Consider the following 22,700-nt stretch of genomic DNA (forward strand, 5'->3'; position numbering starts at 1 on the left):
TATCCTTGTATGGTATACCAGACAAATACATTAAAGAGATTAGTGCTATGTACGAGAATAACACTGCTGCGGTTAAGGTAGGAAATGAGGTTAGCAGCTGGTTTTCTATTAAATCAGGAGTTAAGCAGGGTTGTGTTCTATCCCCCTTTATATGGATTATTTTGATGGACTTTGTTTTAAGGAGCACAGGAAAGGCAATGGGAGACTACGGAATCAAATGGGGAGGAAAAAGTCTGCTGGACTTGGATTATGCTGATGATTTAAGCATCCTAGATGAAAGTGTGAGCAAAATGAATGAAGTTTTAGAGGTTTTGCGAGTTCAGGGTGCTAGTATTGGTTTGAAAATTAATGTTAGGAAGACTAAGTCACTAAGGCTAGGAATAAGTGAAGATGAAAAGGTGACGTTTGGTAATGAAAAGATTGATCAGGTGGGCAGTTTCACTTACCTTGAAGGTATTATTAGTAAAGATGGTGGGAGCAGTGAAGATGTTAAAAATAGAATAGCCAAGGCTCAGGGTGTTTTTTCACAGTTAAAAAAAGTCTGGAAGAATAGGAAGATAAGTCTGCTAACCAAGATTAGAATATTAGAAGCTACAGTGATGACAGTGGTCAAACATGGCTCTGAAGCATGGACGCTCCGAAAAGCGGATGAAGATTTGGTAGATGTTTTCCAGAGAAATTGCTAAAGGATTGTTCTGGGTACCCGGCTGACTGACCGTATTTCAAACAATAGGCTATACAAAAAATGTGGTTCAATACCGCTTTCTAGGTCTATAATGAAAGAAAGGTTGAGGTGGTTAGGGCATGTTGTTCGGATGAAGGATGACAGATTGCCAAAGATTGTTCTTTTCGGCCAACCATCTAGGGCTAAACGGAAAGCAGGTTGTCCTCGTCTGGGGTGGGAGGACGTCATCAAGAATGATTTAAAGGAAATGGGCACTTCGTTGGCGGGTTTAAAAAGGGAGGCTTTGAATAGATTGGAGTGGCGGAGGAGCGTGCGTAGCTGTGTCGGCCTCAGGCGGCTTGGTGCTGCGATGAGTTGTTAGTAGTAGTAGTAGTAGTATATATATATATATATATATATATATATATATATATATATATATATATATATATATATATATATATATATATATATATATATATATATATATATATATATATATATATATATATATATATATATATATATATATATATATATATATATATATATATATATATATATATATATATATATATATATATATATATATGTGTGTATATATATATATATATATATATATATATATATATATATATATATATATATATATATAAACACAATATATAAGCATTAAAATTGGCAGCAAATTCGGGAGCTTCTTTCCCTTCTGCAATCATAAGAGTTATGACTATCGTTTTTTCAAATTGGTTTCCATAAGTGAAAAAAACTCTTTCAAGAATTGTTAAATCTTGTTTGATAAAATAATTTTGGAGCAAATATTGAGCAGTTTCCTCTTTAATACCAAGAAAGTTGTACTTTACGGCTGTAAATCTTTTATTCGTTAGATATGCGCTTGGTTGAACATATGCTTAATTGAATGACAATGTGTTGAGTGCATTCACCATAATATGCACCATAACCAGAGTCAGGGTGTTGTTTCCAACGCAGCAATTTAGCTTGACTTTTTTTTATCAAATGTTGAGAACTATCAGCATATCTATAAAACAAAATTATAAGTTTGAATCCTTATCACTTTTACCGAAATTTATCGATATATTACGAAACGCAACACTTATTTGAAAATTCGTTTATCTGAGTTTGTAAATTTGTTACAAATTTCATAGTGATCGGAACAGTTTCCAATATTGTCTATTTCGTCAATAACTTTGAGGGATTTTTGAAGTAGTAGCTTGAACCCCTGGAACTTTGGAGAAATGGTAAGATTCTCTAGAAGGGATTCAACCTCTTGTCTAGAAAATTTTCGCACATCTATCATCCCTACGATTTCCAAAACCGCGACTGATCTTTTTTCAGAATCTTTGGATAGCCAACTGTAAAGTGTCTTTAAAAAACCTTGAAATCCTTTGAATGTATCTCCTTTCAAAGCAGCACAGCAGCATTTAGCTAATTCTTCAAAATCAAGAGTATTAAAACTTGTAACAAATTTGAGAGCATCTTTTCCTTCCACAATCATAAGAGTCATCTATTTTATAACGATCGTTTTTTCATATTGGTTTCCATAAGTGCAAAAAATACTTTCAAGAATTGATAAATCTTGTTTGATGAAGTAACTTTGAAGCAAATATTCAGCAATATCCTCTTTAATACCAGGAGAGTTGTACTTTTCTACAATGTATGTAAATGCATCTTTATTCGTTGTTTCGAAACCAGAAAAAGTTCCTTCTTTATAGTAATCCATAATAGTTTTCATGGCTTCAAAGTTCACATCATTAGCTTGAACAAGATTTGTTTGTTTTTCAAGCATATCATGTTCTAGCACATCCTTGAATACATCACTTACAACTATTAAAAGGGTTTTCTTGGCTTCAACATCACCACCATTGCATCGAATAGTAACTATGAGGCTGTCAGCCTTATCAAAATTTGCTAAAATCTTGATCAGAACGGGAACTCGACTAACCTCTGTATAAAGACTGAAATCACAGGGAGGGATCGTAGGGCTTGGATAATTCATGAAGAATAAAGTAGCCTTCCCATTCATGAAGAATGGGAACGCTGTCAAAGAGAAACAATGTCCAAGCAATGACTTGAGCCCTTGAAACTTTGGAGAAAGTGTAAGGCTCTCTATTATAGTTTTAGCATTTTCTCTGGAAAATATTCTCATATCAATCATTCCTACAATTTCCAAAACCGCAACCGATCTTCTTTCAGAGTCTTTGGATAGCCAACTGTAAAGCGTCTTTAAAAAACCTTGAAATCCTTCGAATGTACGTCCCGTCAAAGAAGCACAGGAGTATTTAGCCAATTCTACAAAATCAGTAGTATTAAAATTGGTAACAAATTTGGGAGCTTCTTTCCCTTCCGTAATCATAAGAGCCATCTCTTTTATAACTATCGTTTTTTCATTTTGGTTTCCATAGGTGAAAAAAATACTTTCAAGAATTGATAAATCTTGTTTGATGAAATAACTTTGAAGCAAATATTCAGCAATATCCTCTTTAATACCAAGAAAGTTGTACTTGTCCACAATGTATGTGAATGCATCCCTGTCCACTGTTTTAGAATCAGAAATAGTTCCTTCTTTATAGTAATCCATAATAATTTTCATTGTTTCAAAGTTTACATCATTAGATAATATAAGATTAGTTCGTTTTTCAAGCATGTCCGATTCTAGCATGGCATTGAAGACATCACTTACAGCTACTAACAGGGATTTCTTGGCTTCAACGTCACCACCGTCACATCGAATAGTGATCACAGGACTTTCTTCCTCATTAAAATTTGTCAAAATTTGCGTCAGGCCAGATAGTCGTCTCGTTCCTGTAAACAGAATGAAATCCAATATAAGAATTGCGGAATTGGTGGGGAAGAGGTTGGTGTAATAATTTAAAGATGGCACTACTGGAATTAAAAAAGGCAATAAACGAGTAATATGCCTCTTTGTATAAGTGATATTTTCGGTACAATCCCATTATATGGGCCTCTCTAAAAGTCAAGTTTGGCTAATGAAATAAAATAAAATAGGATAAATATATAATAGTTTAGAAACAAATCTGGGCTATATATTTGCAAATTAGGGGGGGGAGGTAAAGTATTGCATATATTAAATACCTAACCTAACCTAACCTAGCTACCTTTTTCCTCCCCTAAAATCCAAAAAAACACAGTTTAATGTCGTATACGCAATGAAAACCTTGCTATCATTGCCTGCTCTATAACAGCTAAGACGTCAAAATGGGTTTTATCATTGCCAAGTCTATAGTGATTAAGCCGAGAGGCCCATGTCATAGGTTTGTACCATATTTTCTTAAGCTAATTCGCATGGAAGGAGTAGTCCACGAAACTTAGGAGGTATCTCGTCCGATTGAAAATAAATAGTTCTAGTGTGCTTTGTAAAACTTAAAGGCTATTCAGGGATAATCAGCCCCCCCCCCGCCTCTTTTCATACTGTTTCTTCACAGACAGCTCCATAGTTCACAAGGTATACAATCAACAGTTTTGCCAAACCATTTTGCATAGAATATATAGACGGCCCAAAAAATGCCCCCTCTCAGATGATATGACTATCGCAGCCCAAGGGATAAGGGCCCTGACTTTCAAAATTGCACATTCTTCACAAATAGGTTATGAGAAAAATAATTGATACACATGCTTGACCACGGTTATCTGACGGCCTTAGGATTTTCAGGGTCATTCCCCGGGCCAAGAACATGAAGCGTTTCCTGGGAAGACATTAGAGGAGAGGATGGGGGGCTAGAATAGACAGACAAATATTCTGTTTTGATTAGCTTGAAATTATATCTTTGAATCGCTGAGCCAACGGAAACCTAATATACAACATATTTATTATTGGGGGCACTAGTCGACCAAACATAGAGCCCAAAAATAGCCGAACTAATTTTTTTCAATCAGTTTGAAAGTCCTTGAGTCCTTTTAACAAGGGAGAAAAAAGACAAAGAGCCGGTTCACCCAAAAATAGGTTTCCAACAAGAGAAAACAATAGGTTTCTTTCGAAAAGCGTAAAAAGAAACATCCATCCAGTCCTGGGCTACGGGACATTAATATAAAAATTGAAGTCGTAAGCAAGGGCCCCCAAAGACGCTGCCCGAAAATGGAGCCAAGAAGTAAAAAAAAACTTTTCGAAAAAACTTGAAACTTGAACTACATGAAACTGAACGCACCAAAAACCCTAATTTGCAAAATAAATGCATGTCAGAGGCATGACCCAACCATAAAAAGACACAAAACCAGTTTTATGATTGACTTGAAACTTGTCTGACCATTGACAGCAGTGCTGCCATCTTATTCCAAACCTGTATTACCCAGGAGCGTATTCCTGATGCGCAATGTTAAATTCTAGTAACGTGTATTCTCAAGAAAAATAAAAACAAAACTTTTGTGACTCATAGAGACTGATAACCGTACGTTAGACGATTGGAAGGCTTACAGGAAAGGCAATGGGAGACCACGGAATCAAATGGGGAGGAAAAAGTCTCCTGGACTGGGATTATGCTGATGATTTAAGCATCCTAGATGAAAGTGTGAGCAAAATGAATGGAGTTTTAGAGGTTTTGTGAGTTCAGGGTGCTAGAATTGGTTTGAAAATTAATGTTAGGAAGACTAAGTCACTAAGGCTAGGAATAAGTTAAGATGAAAGGTGACGTTGGGTAATGAAAAGATTGATCAGGTGGTCAGCTTCACTTACCTCGGTAGTATCATTAGTAAAGATGTTGGGAGCAGTGAAAATGTTAAAAGTAGAATAGGCAAGGCTCAGTGTCTTTTTCCCGGTTTAAAAAAATTCGGAAGAATAGGAAGATAAGTCTAAAAACCAAGATCAGAATACTGGAAGCTTCAGTGATGACAGTGTAAGCAAAATGAATGACGTTTTAGAGGTTTGGCGAGTTCAGGGTGCTAGAATAGGTTTGAAAATTAATATTAAAAAGACTAAGTCATTAAGGCTAGGAATAAGTGAAGATGAAAAGGTGAAGTTGGGTAATGAAAATATTGATCAGGAGGACAGCTTCACTTACCTTTGTAATATTATTAGTAAAGATGGTTGGAGCAGTGAAGATGTCAAAAGTAGAATAGCCAAGGTTCAGGGAGTTTTTTCACGGTTAAAAAAGGTTTGGAAAAATAGGAAGATAGCAAACAAAGATTAGAGTATTAGAAGCTACAGTGATGACATTGGTCAAATCTGGCTCTGAAGAATGGGCGCTCCGAAAAGTGGATGAAGATTTGCTAAATGTTTTCCAGAGAAATTGCTTAACCAAGATTAGAATATTAGAAGCTACGGTGATAACAGTGGTCAAATATGGCTCTGAAGAATGGGCGCTCCGAAAAGTGGATGAAGATTTGCTAAATGTTTTCCAGAGAAATTGCTTAAGGATTGTTCTGGGTACCCGGCTGACTGACCGTATTTCAAACAATCGGCTACACGAAAAATAGGATTTAATATCATTCTTTATGGGTATGAGAAAGGCAAGGTTGAGGTGGCCAAGATATGTTGTGTGGCCAAAGAATGATAGAGTGCCAGATATTTTTTTTCTCAAACAACATTCTATAGCTAAACAGAAAGCATTTTGTCTCTATCTGGGGTGGGAGAATGTCATAAGGAAGGATTTAAAGGAAAAAAGAAGTTTACTGCTGTATGAATAGAGAGAGGTAGTGGGTAGTTTGGAGGGAAGGTGGAATGTTCTTATCTTTGTTTGCCTCAAGTGGCTAGACGCTGCGGTGAGTTGTTAGTAGTAGTAGTAGTAGTAGCAGTGATAACAGTGGTCAAATGGTCTGGTGGTCAAGTGGTCAATGGTCAGTGGTCTGGAAAAATTTCCTAGATGTTTTCCAGAGAAATAGCTTAAGGATTGTTCTGGGTACCTGGTTGACTGACCGTATTTCAAACAATAGGCTATACGAAAAATGGGGTTCAATACTGCTCTCTAGGGCTATAATGAAAGAAAGGTTGAGGTGGCTAGGGTACGTTGTGCAGATGAAGGATGACAGATTACCGAAGATTATTCTTAGCGGTCAACCGTCTAGGACTAAACGGAAAGCAGGTCGTCCCCGTCTGGGGTGAGAGGACGTCATGAAGAAAGATTTAAAGGAAATGGGAACTTCGTGGGCAGGCGTAAAAAGGGAGGCTTTGAATAGATTGGGGTGGTGGAGGAACGTACGTAGCTGTGTCGGCCTCAGGCGGCTTGGTGCTGCTGCGAGTTTAATTAGCACGAACTGTGATCACGGCGATAACCAATTTGGTTTTCATTAAGGACTTCGCGTGCAAAACACCCATGCAATTTTTTGAGATTCCAGATAGGCATAAGAAGTCAAAAGTAATCTCTACGTTTGTGCCATTTACATTTCTAAAGCATTTGACTTCGTTTTTCACTCCCAAGCAATTCTTTCTTCTTTTTTTTTAGAGGAAGAGTTAATCCATTTGTGTGTATTTGCCTATGTAAGTGGTATCAGAGGGTCTTAATCCGGATGCGTTTGGAAGGTAATGTTAGTAATTGTATTTGTGTGTGCCAGGGTTATTATAGTTTAAAATTAGTCAATCATTCTAGTCTCTTTAGTCCAAAACACAGTAAATTTGTATCCATACTTTCTTGCTTTAGGACAAATTTCTTCTTACTGTGTTGCAACATGCATCAGCAGTATTTTTCAACTATTAAATCATTTACTGATTTGATCATCCAAAATATCACTTCAACAAATATTATAGGCATCAATTTGTTCATGTTTGAATTTAAAACGAAAAAAAACAAAACATTTTTACAATAGAAATGTCCGTTTATAATACTAGGATTATATTGGATGTAACGAAAGTAATTACTCTAAAAACTTTTTTTCTCCTGTGATGTTGGTTAGTTTTGTGATTCTCCTTTTGTTGTTGTTGATGTTTTCAAACAGTTCGTGGTAACGAACTGTAAGTAAGGAGCGACCCGGCTCAATGGGAACCGAAACTCTAGAAAACGGAATTTTGATACCAATAGATACATCAAAAGAATTAAATTTTAATGCTAATTTCAAATATATAAGTTTCATCAAGATTAGTCCTACCCATCAAAAGTTACGCGCATGAGAAAATTTGGCTGATTTTCGAAAAAAGGGGGAAGGACCCCCTAAAAATTATAGAACCTTAATAAAAATCACACCATCACATTCAGCCTATCAGAGAACCCTGCTGTAGAGGTTTCAAGCTCTTATCTACAAAAATGTGGAATTTTGCATTTTTTTGCCAGAAGAAAGATCACAGATGCGTGTTTATTTGTTTTTTTTTCCAGGGGTGATCGTATCGACCCAGTAGTCCTAGAATATTGTAGGAGGGCTCATTGGAACGGAAATTGAAAGTTATTCGAAAAAAAACGAAATAAAAAAATGAAGGGCAACTAGGCCCCCTCCCACACACATTTGTTTCCCAAAGTCACCCGATTAAAATTTTGAGATAGCCATTTTGTTCAACATGGTCAAAAATATGATAACTATGTCTTTTAGGATGACCCAATCGCCCGAAGTCCCTGGGGGGAGGGCTGAAAGTTATGAACTTTACCTAATGTTAACATATAGTATTGGTTATTGGGAAGTATACAGAAGTTTTCAGGGGGAATTTTTTCTGGTAGTGGGGGAGCGGGGTGGGTGGGGGCTTATGTGGGAGGATTTTTCCATGGAGGAAACTTTCATAGGGGAAGGAACATTGCCATAAAGGGGGCACCGGATTTCCCAGCATTATTTAAAAAAAGATCAGAAATTACATAAAAAAAACAAGTCTTTCAACTGAAAGTAAGGAGCAACATCAAAACTTAAAACGAACAAAAATGTTACGTATATGATTGGGTTCACCCCCTAGTCAATACCTCGCTCTTTAAGCCAAATATTTTGTTTAGTACTTTCATAAGAGCTATTTATTCTAATTAAAGGCCTTTGTGATTAAGGGGTCATTGTTAAAGAATTGGAACAAAATTTGAACAATAGCTTAATGAGCAAGGTATTGACTAGGGGGCGAACCCCCCAATATACGTATTAAAAATATATGAATATAGAAGTTCGTTACGTAAGTTAATTCATAAGTTACGTATATTTATTACTAATAAAAACGTTAGTAAATAAAATTAAACAAGTTTCGAGAAAGCCATTTAACCAAATAAAAGTAAAATTAATATGAACTGAAATTACACGAAAAAAACTCAAGAAACGCATACAAAATTTGTTTATATCCATTTTTGTTGCGTTTTTACGAGTCAATAAAACATTTCAGGAGGGGTTCAACCCCCCCTCCGGGTAACCACCCCTCTGGGTACGCCTTGCTTAGAGCGCAACTAGGTAATTTTTCAAGGGGGGGGCTATGTGTTTATCAGGACTTAATTGGGAAAATTTCTCATATTCAATTTTTTAGAAATTTATCACATGTTCCTGTGTCCAAGGGGGAACAATTGCCCCTTGGTCCTTCCCCGGTAACGTCCATGGGCGAGACCCAAACATAACTTTTTCAGTAATTTTTCCTGTCTTTTTTTTTAACACTGACATATCTAAAAGGAAATATAATTCCGATTCTCACCAATAAGCAATTCAAATTAAGTTTTCAAAAACGGATTAAGACATGTACAACTTTGTAATTATTCACATTAATATGAATAATTACATATTAATTCATAATATGAATTAATATGTACGACTTTGCTGTAATTATTCATGTACGGTGAGCCAAAATCAAATCCTACATTAAGTCAAAAACGTTCAAAAATTAAATAAAAAAACAAGTTTTTTTTTAACTGAAAGTCAGGAACGACGTTAAATCTTAAAACGAACAGAAATTATTCCGTATATGAAAGGGGCTGTCCCCTCCTCAACGCCTCGCTTTTTACGCTAAAGTTTGACTTTCTCAAAACTTAATTTTTTTTTTAAATAAAAAACTTTAGCATAAAGAGCGAGGCATTGAGGAGGGGAGAGCACCTTTCATATAGGGAACAATTTCTGTTCGTTTTAAGTTCTAACGTCGTTCCTTACTTTCAGTTTAAAAAAACTTGCTTTTTTTATTTAATGACAAATAAGAACCATCCTGTACTTCATATATATCGTTTTCGGTAAAGTTCAAACAACATTAAACCTGCTAAAGGGGTTTGAGAGGGGGAGGAAGGCTAAGACCCGGATCTTATTAGGTACTTCTACAGAAACCACTGGTACTTGTCTCTTATATGATAAGCACTCGAGAAGTGAAGTTTGGCGAATGCTAATGAAATAAAACAAACTGTAATGAAATACAATATTTTAGCAACAAAAATTATGAAAACTACCGCAAAGAATTATGGAAAGGGCCCAGAGTACATTATAATAAATACGTAACCTAACCTAACCAAAATACCAACTAAATAAGTAACTTAAATATAACTATAATTTAGTTTCCAAACGAGCCAAAGGTATTGTCTGGTATAGAAAATCGTGTATTGTCTCATCTTCGCGATACAAGTTCTCGAGTGCGTATTATATAATTGACAAGTACCAAATCGTGGTTAAATCTTTGGGAGTGAATAACAAAGGCTGGAACCCTTGCACTTCCATTTTAGGTAGGACAGGATGAACATCAAGTGAAAAATGGAATGAATACTTAAATGGTATAATAATAGAAGTTTAATGCATAATGGAATGAATACTTCTATTACAAACCTGCATGAGAAGTTGAAATACTAGAAATATGCTGGTCCCCTTCCGCCATTGAGGGAGCTAAGAATAAGATTGAAACTAGTATTAATAGCCAGGGAATAACAGTGTATCAGAAGTAGACCTATTCCTTGCAGAAGACCTGAAATTAGATAGACAAAAAATCAGACATTTCCTCCATTTGTAAACTTTAGTATTGTAGCCAATTAATATTTCCTATTTCCATTTCTTATTATAACAACATTTCTTATGGTTTTTATTTCCTATATCTTCAACGGTTTTTGTTTGTATTTATTTATTTGTTTTGTGTTTTTGGTAGTTGAGCTATCATTTGGAAATATGAAATTAGTGGCAATTGTGGAAGGGCTCCTTTATGGTGAAACTGCAAAGGGATGCAGGCTGGGGCTAAAAAGTACGATTAATCACTTCCCGTGGACTCGGTCTGTCCCCGGCACCTATCAAACAGTTCGTGGTAACGAACTGTAAGTAAGGAGCGACCCGGCTCAATGGTAACCGAAACTCTAAAAAACGGGTTTTTGATACCAATAGATACATCAAAAGAATCAGATTTTAATTTTGATTTCAAATATATAAGTTTCATTAAGTTTAATCTTACCTATCAGAAGTTACGTGCCTGAGAAAATTTGGCTGATTTCCGAAAAAGGGGGAAAGACCCCCTAAAAGTTATAGAACCTTAAGGAAAATCACACCATCATATTCAGCGAATCAGAGAAACCTACTGTAGATGTTTCAATCACCTATCTACAAAAATGTGGAATTGTCCCTTTTTTGCCAGAAGAAAGAGCACGGATGCGTGTTTATTTGTTTTTTTTTTTGTTTTTTTTCCCCAGGGGTAATCGTACCAACCCAGTGGTCCTTGAATATTGTGGGTGGTTTCATGGGAATGGAAATTCAAATTTCTATTTCACTTTTTAATTGACCAAAAAAAATGGAGGGCAACTAGGCCCCCACCCAAGATCATTTTTTTCCCAAAGTCACCCTATCAAAATTTTGAGATAGCCATTTTATTCAGCATGGTCGAAAATATGATAAAATTGTATTTTAGGATGACTTGATCCCCCAAAGTCCCCAGGAGGAGGGCTGAAAGTTATGAACTTTACTCAATGTTAACATATAGTATTGGTTATTGGGAAGTATACAGCCTTTTTCAGAGGAGATTTTTTCTGGTAGGTGGGGGAAGGAGAGGGTCGGGGGTTATATGGGAGGATCTTTCTATGAAGGAAGTTTTCATGGGGGAAGGGACATTGCTATGAAGGGGCGCCGGATTTCCCAGCATTATTAAAGAAAAAGATCAGGAATTAAATAAAAAAACAAGTTTTTCAACTGATCAACTGATTGTGATTAAGAGGTCATTTTTAAAGAACTGGAAAAAAAAATTCGAACTATAGTTTAAAGAGCAGGGTATTGACTAGGTGGCGAACCCCCTAATATACGTGTTAAAAATTTATGAATATAGAAGTTCGTTACGTAAGTTAATTCTAAGTTACTTATATTTATTACTAATAAAAACGTTCGTAAATAAAATTAAACAAGTTTCGAGAAAGCCATTTAACAATATAATATGCAAATTTTGTTTTAATTATTCATGTACGGTGAGCCAAAATCAAAACCTGCATTAATTCAAAAACGTTCAAAAATTAAATAAAAAAAACAAGTTTTTTTAACTGAAAGTAAGGAACGACGTTAAAACTTAAAACGAACAGAAATTATTCCGTATATGAAGGGGCTGTCCCCTCCTCAACGCCTCGCTCTTTACGCTAAAGGTTGACTTTCTCACAACTCTATTTTTTTAAACAATAAAAAAACTTTAGCGTAAAGAGCGAGGCGTTGAGGAGGGGACAGCCCCCTTCATATACGGAATAATTTCTGTTCGTTTTAAGTTTTAACGTCGTTCCTTACTTTCAGTTAAAAAAACTTGTTTTTTTTATTTAATAATACATAATACCAGTTAACTCCTGGCGATGTACCTTTAAGTTTTTTTTTTTTTTTAATCATTATGGAGTCAAATTTAAAGTAACAACCAGGCAAATTTGAAATAGACGTTTATATTTGACAGTTACTTTCCCAAAAGACCAAGGTCATTCAGATAAGCCTTTTAGAGAAGGTTGAGGGTAGTCTTGAACTAAATCACAACACGTTATGTGTAGGCCCTATACAAGCTGTCAAAAGGGCGTAACTCAGGAATGACTGAGTATATTAATTTTGAACTTCCAGGAAACGATAAGCGAGATGATCAATTGACCCAAAAGGCAATATTTGTACGCTACTACTGTCTCATAGTCTAATCAGTAAAGTTGCAGATTAGCTTCCCCTCATAAAAACAACTTGTATTAATTATACAGACAACTGGGTATTAATTAAAAAAAAACTTTTTCCACAAAACAAGTTTTTCAAAGAAAAGTAAAGAGCTCCACTAAACCAACAATGAGCAGAAATAAAGTCAAATAACCTCCCAAGCATGAAACTACTACAAATCCCCATCAATAAATAAATAAAATTGAAAACGAACAGAAATTACAATGAATAACTGAGTCAAACTCAAAACGAACTCAATTAACATGAGTAGGGCTGACAAACCCCATGCCTTCTCAAGACCAGAATATAATTTGCACTTTACCGAGAAAAAAAAACCCAACGACCGTGAATTGTCAGTTTAATATACATATAGTGTATTACGGTAATCACCTGGCAAAAAAAAAAAAAAAAAAAAAAAAAAAAAAAAAAAACTGTCATCCTACTTTAGTAACTGAAATAAATGAGCACTTGAACAAGTTCTAGACCCTACTCATCCATCCAGTTCCCCAGGATAAAACAGTATAACCAATCCGACAATCCGAAACTCAAGTCCAAAATAGAGCAAAATCAGCATCAATAAGCATACGTCAATGTTTCAAAACCAAGCTATAGCACCTTAAATCTACAAAAACATTATATTCCCAAGGTGATCACCATATATCGGGGCTCGTCAGATGAAAACTCATTGCCTAAATGGGTTTCGGCGCTTAAATTTCATTACCCAGGCAATTTGAGCGCGCCATGCCAGTAGAGATGGGGGCGCTACTCCGGGACGAACCACGTGGTTTATGGTTTTTGTCAGTGAGAATTTGAAAAACAGGAATTTTGTCACATTTATGGATGGTTTTATGGATTTTGTCAGTGAGAATGAAAAAACAGGAACTTTGTCACTTTCATGGACTATAGAGTCATTAGAGAGAACACGTGGTTAATATGGTCAATGTTATTGTTGTTGTTTTGGGCACGCGATAGAGTCATAAGGGGAACACGTGGTTAATGGGGTCAATGTTGTTGTTGTTGTTTTGAGCACGCGATAGAGTCATTAGGGAGAACACGTGGTTAATGGGGTCAATGTTGGTGTTGTTGTTCAATGCAGATGTTATGAGTTTCCGAGAGATCGCGTGTTTCCAATATTTGTTGTTTGAGCCAAATGTTACGAGTTCCCGGGAAACAGTCAGATCGCGTGTTTCCAATATATGTTGTTCAATGCAAATGATATGAGTTTCCGAGAGATCGCGTGTTTCCAATATTTGTTGTTCGAGCCAAATGTTATGAGTTCCCGGGAAACAGTTAATTAATGTCTGACAGATAACGTAAAGTTAATTAATGTCTTTGGATTTCGAACAAAAATGTTTCCGAGAAACAGTTAGATCACACATGATGTCATGATTGTTTGAATTGTCTCCGGCGCGAAGTTTATTAATGTCTGGAGTTCTTCCAGAAGAATTGTTTCCGAGCAAATGTTTTGATCTTAGCGCGCGAAAAGGTTTCCAAATAATTGAAATAAGCTAGCGCAGGGATGCCAAACAAAAGGAACATGTTGAAATTCCATTTAGGGATAATTTTGGCGAAACCGTTTTAGCTATTTTATGGAACTATTTCGACGAAACAGTTAGAGACATTATAAAATATGATTTATGAAGAGATTTTAGAAGAGAATTTAATGGTGAAACTCTGTGGTCGTTATAATACACAAGTTCCATTTGAACAGTGTTGTGAGATCCCACTACCCCAACCCCAAAGGGCACCAAGGCCCCGACCCCCACCCCAAAGGGTTCCAATCCCCCTACCTCAACCCCGAAGGAAGCCCCCGGTCCTCAAGGGTTCCCCCAAGCTCCCAAAGGGCCCCCACACCCCCAAAGGCTCTCCCCGGGCCCCCAAAGGTTCTCCCCCGGTCCCCAAAGGTCCACCAGGCTACCAAAGGACCATTCGACCCTCAAGGGTCCCCCAGACCCCCAAAGGCCCTCCCCCAGTCCCCAAAGGTCCCCCGGACCCCCAAAGGCCCTCCCCGATCCTCAAAGGCCCCCCAGACACCCAAAAGGCCCCCCCCGAACCCCCAAAAACCCTCCCCCGGTCCCCAAAGGTCCACCGGGCTCCCAAAGGGCCCCCGGACCCCCAAACACTCCTGAGCCCCACCTTATAATACTTTTTTAAGGCTTTATTATATCTTTTAAGAAAAAATTATTATTTTATGGAATTATTTCAGGCGAAACAGTTAGAGACATTTTAAAATATGATTTATGAAGAGATTTTAGAAGAGGATTTGAGGGTCAAACTCCGTGGTCGTTATAATACACAAGTTCCATTTGAATAGTGTTGTGAGGTCCTCTACCACAATCCCAAAGGGCTCCGATCCCCCTACCCCAACCCCAAAGGGTTCCGATCCCCCTACCCCAACCCCAAAGGGTTCCAATCCCCCATACCTCAACCCCGAAGGAAGCCCCCGGTCCTCAAGGGCCCCCCCCAAGCTCCCAAAGAACCCCCCGACCCCAAAGACTCCCCGGGCTCCCAAAGGCTCTTCCCCTGTCCCCAAAGGTCCACCGGGCTCCCAAAGGACCAATTGGCGCTCAAGGCCCCCCCAGACCCCAAAAGGCCCTACCCGAGCCCCCAAAGGCCCACCCCGGGCCGCCAGGGCCCCCTCCGCCCCCCCAAGGCGCTCCCCCGGCCCCCCAAGGTCCTCCCCCGGTCCCCAAAGGTCCACTGGGCTCCCAAAAGAACACCCAATCCTCAAGGGCCCTGGATCCCTAAACGCCTTCCCTGGGCCCCAAAGTCCCCCCGGTCCCCAAAGGTCCCCCGGGCTCCCAAAAGACCACCCAATCCCAAAGGGCCCCGGATCCCCAAAGAATCCTAAGCCCCCCATTATAATACTTTTTTTAAGGCTTTATTATATCTTTTCTGAACAAGTTCCTTTCATAATGTCATTCCTAAACCCATTTTCCAACCTCAAAGAGTCACCTCCCCATTTCGTAAATACTTTCTTGAATTTTTTAACATGGAATTTTTTTAACTTTTTTACGTATCTTAAAATGACATGAACACAAAAAAACTCACACACACACGCACAAAAACTTACACACACACACACACACAAAACTAACACACACACACACACTAAAACTTACACACACACTCCAAAACTTACACAAACAAAAACTTACACACACACACACAAACATACACACACACACACACAAAAAAAACTTACACACACACACACAAAAAAAAAACTAACACACACTAAAAATTACACACACACACACACACACACACACACACAAACTAACACACACACACACAAGCTTAGACACACAAAAACTTACACACACACACAAAAACTTACACCCACACTCAAAAACTTACATGCACACAAAAACTTACATTCACACAAAAACTAACACACACACACAAACTAACACACTCGCACAAAAACTGACACACACACACACAAAAAATAACACACACACTAAAACTTACACTCACACACGAAAAATTACACACACACGCCAAAACTTACACACACACAAAAATTACACAAACAAACACACACACACACAAAAACTTACACATGCACACGAAAACTTACATGCACACAAAAACTTACATGCACACAAAAACTTACACACACACACACAATTAGACAAAAAAAAATTACGATATTTATGCACAGTTATGTCTAAGCAATAAATATCTTAAGCCTCAACCGTTTGTATTCTTTAGAATAGTCCATCGCCATGAAAATTATACTTTCAGATTCAGCATGTCAGGGAACAAACTTTCAGGCTCAGCATGTAAGAGAACCCTAACTGCTCATCCCAAAAAAGAGGTAAGTTAACCCTAAACACTCAAAGAATTTCTCTGAAATTACAATTTCAGGTTCAGCATGTAAGAGAACCCTAAATGCTAATCCCAAAAAAGGTATGTTAACCCGAAACTCTCAAAGAAATTCGTCACAAAAGCTTAAAAACACACAAAAAATTACAAACACACGCCAAAACTTACATAAACAAAAACGTACACACACACACACACAAACTTACACACACACACACACAAAAACTGACACCCACACACAAAAGCTTACAAACACAAAAACTTACACACACACACAAAAACTAACACCCACACGCAAAAACTTACATGCACACAAAAACTTACATGCACACAAAAAATTACACACACACACAAAAACTTACACTAACACACAAAAACTTACACTCAGACAAAAAAACTTACACACGCACACACACACAAAAACTTACACACACACACAAAAACTTACACACACACACAAAAACTTACACACACACACACACACGAAAACTTACACACACACACGAAAAATTACACACACACACAAACAATAACACACACACAAAAACTTACACATGCACACTAAAACTTACATGCAGACAAAAACTTAAATATACACAAAAACTTACACACACACACAATTAGACAAAAAAATTACGATATTTATGCACAGTTATGTCTAAGCAATAAATATCTTAAGCCTCAACCGTTTTTATTCTTTAGAATAGTCCATCGCCATGAAAATTATTCTTTCAGATTCAACATGTCAGGGAACAAACTTTCAGGTTCAGGATGCAAGAGAACTCTAAATACTAATCCCAAAAAAGGTAAGTTAACCCTAAACGCTCAAAGAATTTCTCTGAAATTACACTTTCAGGTTCAGCATGTAAGAGAACCCTAAATACTCATCCCAAAAAAGGTAAGTTAACCCTAAACGCTCAAAGAATTTCTCTGAAATTACATTTTCAGGTTCAACATGTAAGAGAACCCTAAATGCTCATCCCAAAAAAAGGTAAGTTAACCCTAAACGCTTAAAGAATTTCGTCACAAAACTTACACACACACACACACGAAAACTTACACACACACACAAAAACTTACACACACACAAACTTACACACACCAACTAACACACACACAAAAAAAACTTACACCCACACACAAATGCTTACACACGCAAAAACTTACACACACACACAAAAACTAACACACACACGCAAAAACTTATATGCACACAAAAACTTACATGCACACAAAAACTTACACACACACAAAAACACTTACACACACACACAAAAAAACTAACACACACACACACACACACTAACACACACTCACAAAAACTTACACACACAAACACAAAAACTTACACACACACGAAAACTTACACACACACACACTAAAACTTACACACACACCCCAACAATGACACACACACAAAAACAAACACACACACACACACACACACACACACACACACACACAAACACACACACCAAAAAAAAAAACTTACACATGCACACGAAAACTTACATGCACACAAAAACTTACATGCACACAAAAACTTACACACACAATTAGACAAAAAATTACGATGTTTATGCACAGTTATTTTTAAGCAATAAATATCTTAAGCCTCAACCGTTTTTATTCTTTAGAATAGTCCATCGACATGAAAATTATACTTTCAGATTCAACATGTCAGGGAACAAACTTTCAGGTTCAGCATGTAAGAGAACCCTAATTGCTCATCCCAAAAGAGGTAAGTTAACCCTAAACGCCCAAAGAATTTCTCTGAAATTACACTTTCAGGTTCAGCATGTAAGAGAACCCTAAATGCTCATCCCAAAAAAGGTAAGTTAACCCTAAACGCTTAAAGAATTTCGTCACAAAAGCTTACCAAACACAAAAACTTACACACACCGGCCAAAACTTACACACACAAAAACGTACACACACACACACACACACACACAAAAACTTACACACACACACACACAAAAACTTACAGACACACACAAAGTCTTAAACTCAAAAAAACTAACACAAACACACGCAAAAACTAACACACACAATAACTTACACACACACACACAAAAACTAACACACACACACTAACACTAACACACACACACGAAAACTTACACACACACAAAAACTTACACACACACACACACACACACACACACACAAACAAACACACACACACACACAAACACACACACACAAACTTACACATGCGCACGAAAACTTACATGCACACGAACAATTACATGCACACAAAAACTTACACACACAATTAGACAAAAAATTATGATGTTTATGCACAGTTATGTTTAAGCAATAAATATCTTAAGCCTCAACCGTTTTTATTCTGTAGAATAGTCCATCCTCATGAAAATTATACTTTCAGATTCAACATGTCAGGGAACAAACTTTCATGTTCAGCATGTAAGAGAACCATAAATGCTCATCCCAAAAAAGAGGTAAGTTAACCCTAAACGCTCAAAGAATTTCTCTGAAATTACACTTTCAGGTTCAGCATGTAAGAGAACCCTAAATGCTCATCCCAAAAAAAGGTAAGTTAACCCTAAACGCTTAAAGAATTTCGTCACAAAAGCTTACACACAAAAAAAATTACACACACACGCCAAAACTTACACACACAAAAACGTACACACACACACACACAAACACACAAACTTACACACACAAACAAAAACTTACACACACAAACACAAGATTACACACACAAAAACTTACACACACACACACACATACTTACACACACACTCAAAAACTTACATGCACACAAAAACTTACAAGCACACAAAAAATAACACACAAACAAAAACTTACACACACACACACAAAAACTTACACACACACACACACACACACTAAAAAAACTTACACACACGCACAAAAACTTACACACACACACAAAAACTTACACACACACGAAAACTTACTCACACACACGAAAACTTACACACACACGCCAAAACTTACACACACACAAAAACTTACACACACATACACACACACAAAAACTTACACATGCACACGAAAACTTACATGCACACAAAAACTTACATGCACACAAAAACTTACACACACACAATTAGACAAAAAAATTACGATATTTATGCACAGTTATATCTAAGCAATAAATATCTTAAGCCTCAACCGTTTTTGTTCTTTAGAATAGTCCATCGCCATGAAAATTATACTTTCAGATTCAACATGTCAGGGAACAAACTTTCAGGTTCAGCATGTAAGAGAACCCTAAATACTCATCCCAAAAAAGGTAAGTTAACCCTAAACGCTCAAAGAATTTCTCTGAAATTAAACTTTCAGGTTCAGCATGTAAGAGAACCCTAAATGCTCATCCTAAAAAAAGGTAAGTTAACCCTAAACGCTTAAGGAATTTCGTCTCAAAACTTACACACACACACACGAAAACTTACACACACACGCCAAAAATTACACACACAAAAACTTACACACACACACACACACAAACTTACACACACACAAAAAAACTTACACCCACACACAAAAGCTTACACACGCAAAAACTTACACACACACACACAAAAACTTGCACCCACACGCAAAAACTTACATGCACACAAAAACTTACATGCACACAAAAACACAAAAACTTACACACACACACAAAAACTTACACACACACACATTAAACCTAAGGAAATTTATGTATTTGGAATCTGCGTATAAAGCCAATCATTTTCATGTATCTATAATTACTAAAATTCTGTTTTTTAGAGTTATGGTTACTTTCGGACCAGTTGCACTTTAATTTCAACTTGTTTCCCAAAAATTGTTTAAAATTTAGGTTTTTTTTTAGCTGTTTTCGTTTTTGCTTTATTATTCGACTTGATAGGAATTCTGAAACAGGATAGTTGTTGAAATTTCTTAATGACTCAAGATTTTCTTTACAAAAAATGACTGAAAAGTGTTTTGGGGGGAGATAGATTGATTGGCAGAAGGATCTATTAGGAAAGTTATTCTGGAGGCAGAGTTGCTAGCGAAAAACCCGCGTGGATGAGTTGAAATAAAAAATATTAACAAGAAATGGCTGAAAAGTGTTTTGGGGGAGATGGGTTGATTGGCAGAAGGATTTATTAGCGAAGTTATAGCGGAGGGTAAGTTGCTAGTGAAAAATCCAAGCTAAATGGACTTAAATTATTTCAAGAGATACCCGTTAGCACTATAAAGAGAAGTTTGAGTCTTTTAACTAAGAAGTTGAATCAGGTTAAGTAGCGCGCTTCATAAACTGATATTGGTTAACCTATAAAAGTTAAGTGACCTAACCTAATCTAACCTGACGTGGGTGGTGCGGGTCTCACCCGTATCCGGCGGTCTGCCCCCGGATTCCGGAGGTGGGGGGGTTATATTTTTATCATGAACTGATTAGCCTGTAGACCATTCCTGAAAGTTCTCTGAAAGACTCACATTTCTCTTTATAGTGCTAACGGGTATCTCTTGAAATAATTTAAGTCCAATTAGCTTGGATTTTTCACTAGCAACTTACCCTCCACTATAAATTCGCTAATAAATCCTTCTGCCAATCAACCCATCTCCCCCAAAACACTTTTCAGCCATTTCTTGTTAATATTTTTTATTTCAACTCATCCACGCGGTTTTTTCGCTAGCAACTCTGCCTCCACTATAACTATCCTAATAGATCCTTCTGCCAATCAACCCATCTCCCCCAAAACACTTTTCATTAATTTCTTTTAAAGAAAATCTTTATTAATTAATAAATTTCAACGACCATCCTGTTGTAGAATTCCTATCAGGTCGAACAATTAAGAAAAACGAAAACACCTAAAAAAACCTTAATTTTAAACAGTTTTTGGGAAACAATTTGAGAGTAAAGTGCAACTTGTTTGAAAGTAACCATATCTCTAAAAAACAGAATTATATTATTATAGATACATGAAAATGTTTGGCTTTATACGCTGATTCCAAATAAATAAATTTCCTTAGGTTTAATGTGTGTGTGTGTAAGTTTTTGTGTGTGTGTGTAAGTTTTTGTGTGCATGTAAGTTTTTGCGTGTGGGTGTAAGTTTTTGTGTGTGTGTAAGTTTTTGCGTTTGTAAGCTTTTGTGTGTGGGTGTAAGTTTTTTTGCGTGTGTGTGTGTGTAAGTTTTTGCGTGTGTAAGTTTTGGCGTGTGTGTGTAAGTTTTCGTGTGTGTGTGTGTAAGTTTTGAGACGAAATTCCTTAAGCGTTTAGGGTTAACTTACCTTTTTTTTGGGATGAGCATTTAGGGTTCTCTTACATGCTGTACCTGAAAGTGTAATTTAAGAGAAATTCTTTGAGTGTTTAGGGTTAACTTACCTTTTTTGGGATGAGTATTTAGGGTTCTCTTACATACTGAACCTGAAAGTTTGTTCCCTGACATGTTGAATCTGAAAGTATAATTTACATGGCGATGGACTATTCTAAAGAATAAAAACGGTTGAGGCTTAAGATATTTATTGCTTAGACATAACTGTGCATAAATATCGTAATTTTTTTGTCTAATTGTGTGTGTGTGTGTAAGTTTTTGTGTGCATGTAAGTTTTTGTGTGCATGTAAGTTTTTGTGTGCATGTAAGTTTTTGTGTGCATGTAAGTTTTCATGTGAATGTGTAAGTTTTTGTGTGCGTGCGTATGTGTGTAAGTTTTTGTGTGTGTGTAGTTTTTTGCGTTTGTGTTTAAGATTTCGTGTGTGTGTGTAAGTTTTAGTCTGGGTGTTAGTTTTTGTGTGTGTGTGTAAGTTTTTGTGCGTGTTTTTTAGTTTTTTTTTGTGTGTGTGTGTAAGTTTTTGTGTGTGTATGTAAGTTTTTGTGTGTGTGTGTAATTTTTTGTGTGAATGTTAGTTTTTGTGTGAATTTAAGTTTTTGCGTGTGTTTGTAAGTATGTGTGTGTGTGTGTAAGTTTTTGTGTGTGTTAGCTTTTGTGTGTGGGTGTATGTTTTTGTGTGTGTGTATAAGTTTGTGTGTGTGTGTGTGTGTGAGGACGTTTTTGTGTGTGTAAGTTTTGGCGTGTGTGTGTAATTTTTTGTGTGTGTGTAGGTTTTTGTGATGAAATTCTTTAAGCGTTTAGGCTTAATATACCTTTTTTGGGATTAGCATTTAGGGTTTTCTTAAATACTGAGCATGAAAGTGTGATTTCAGAGAAATTCTTTGGGCGTTTAGGGTTAACTTACCTCTTTTTTGTGATGAGCAATTAGGGTTCTCTTACATGC

General features: G+C 36.7%; 1 protein-coding gene across 1 annotated transcript in view; it reads right to left on the reverse strand.

The window, feature by feature from the left end:
* Window positions 1-1,361: 1,361 nt before the first annotated feature.
* LOC148949049 (uncharacterized) overlaps window positions 1,362-22,700 on the reverse strand; it is a 28,298-nt gene continuing 6,959 nt past the window's right edge. Inside the window, 2 exon segments of the mRNA XM_089092808.1 lie at window positions 1,362-3,487; window positions 10,319-10,454. Of these exon segments, the coding sequence (XP_088948934.1) occupies window positions 1,779-3,487; window positions 10,319-10,367 (1,758 nt within the window). The 5' untranslated portion in view covers window positions 10,368-10,454 and the 3' untranslated portion in view covers window positions 1,362-1,778.

This window comes from Artemia sp. Qi Xiang Cuo, chromosome 8, assembly GCF_049724085.1.
Source record: "Artemia sp. Qi Xiang Cuo chromosome 8, ASM4972408v1, whole genome shotgun sequence".
Classification (NCBI taxonomy): Eukaryota; Metazoa; Arthropoda; class Branchiopoda; order Anostraca; family Artemiidae; genus Artemia; species Artemia sp. Qi Xiang Cuo.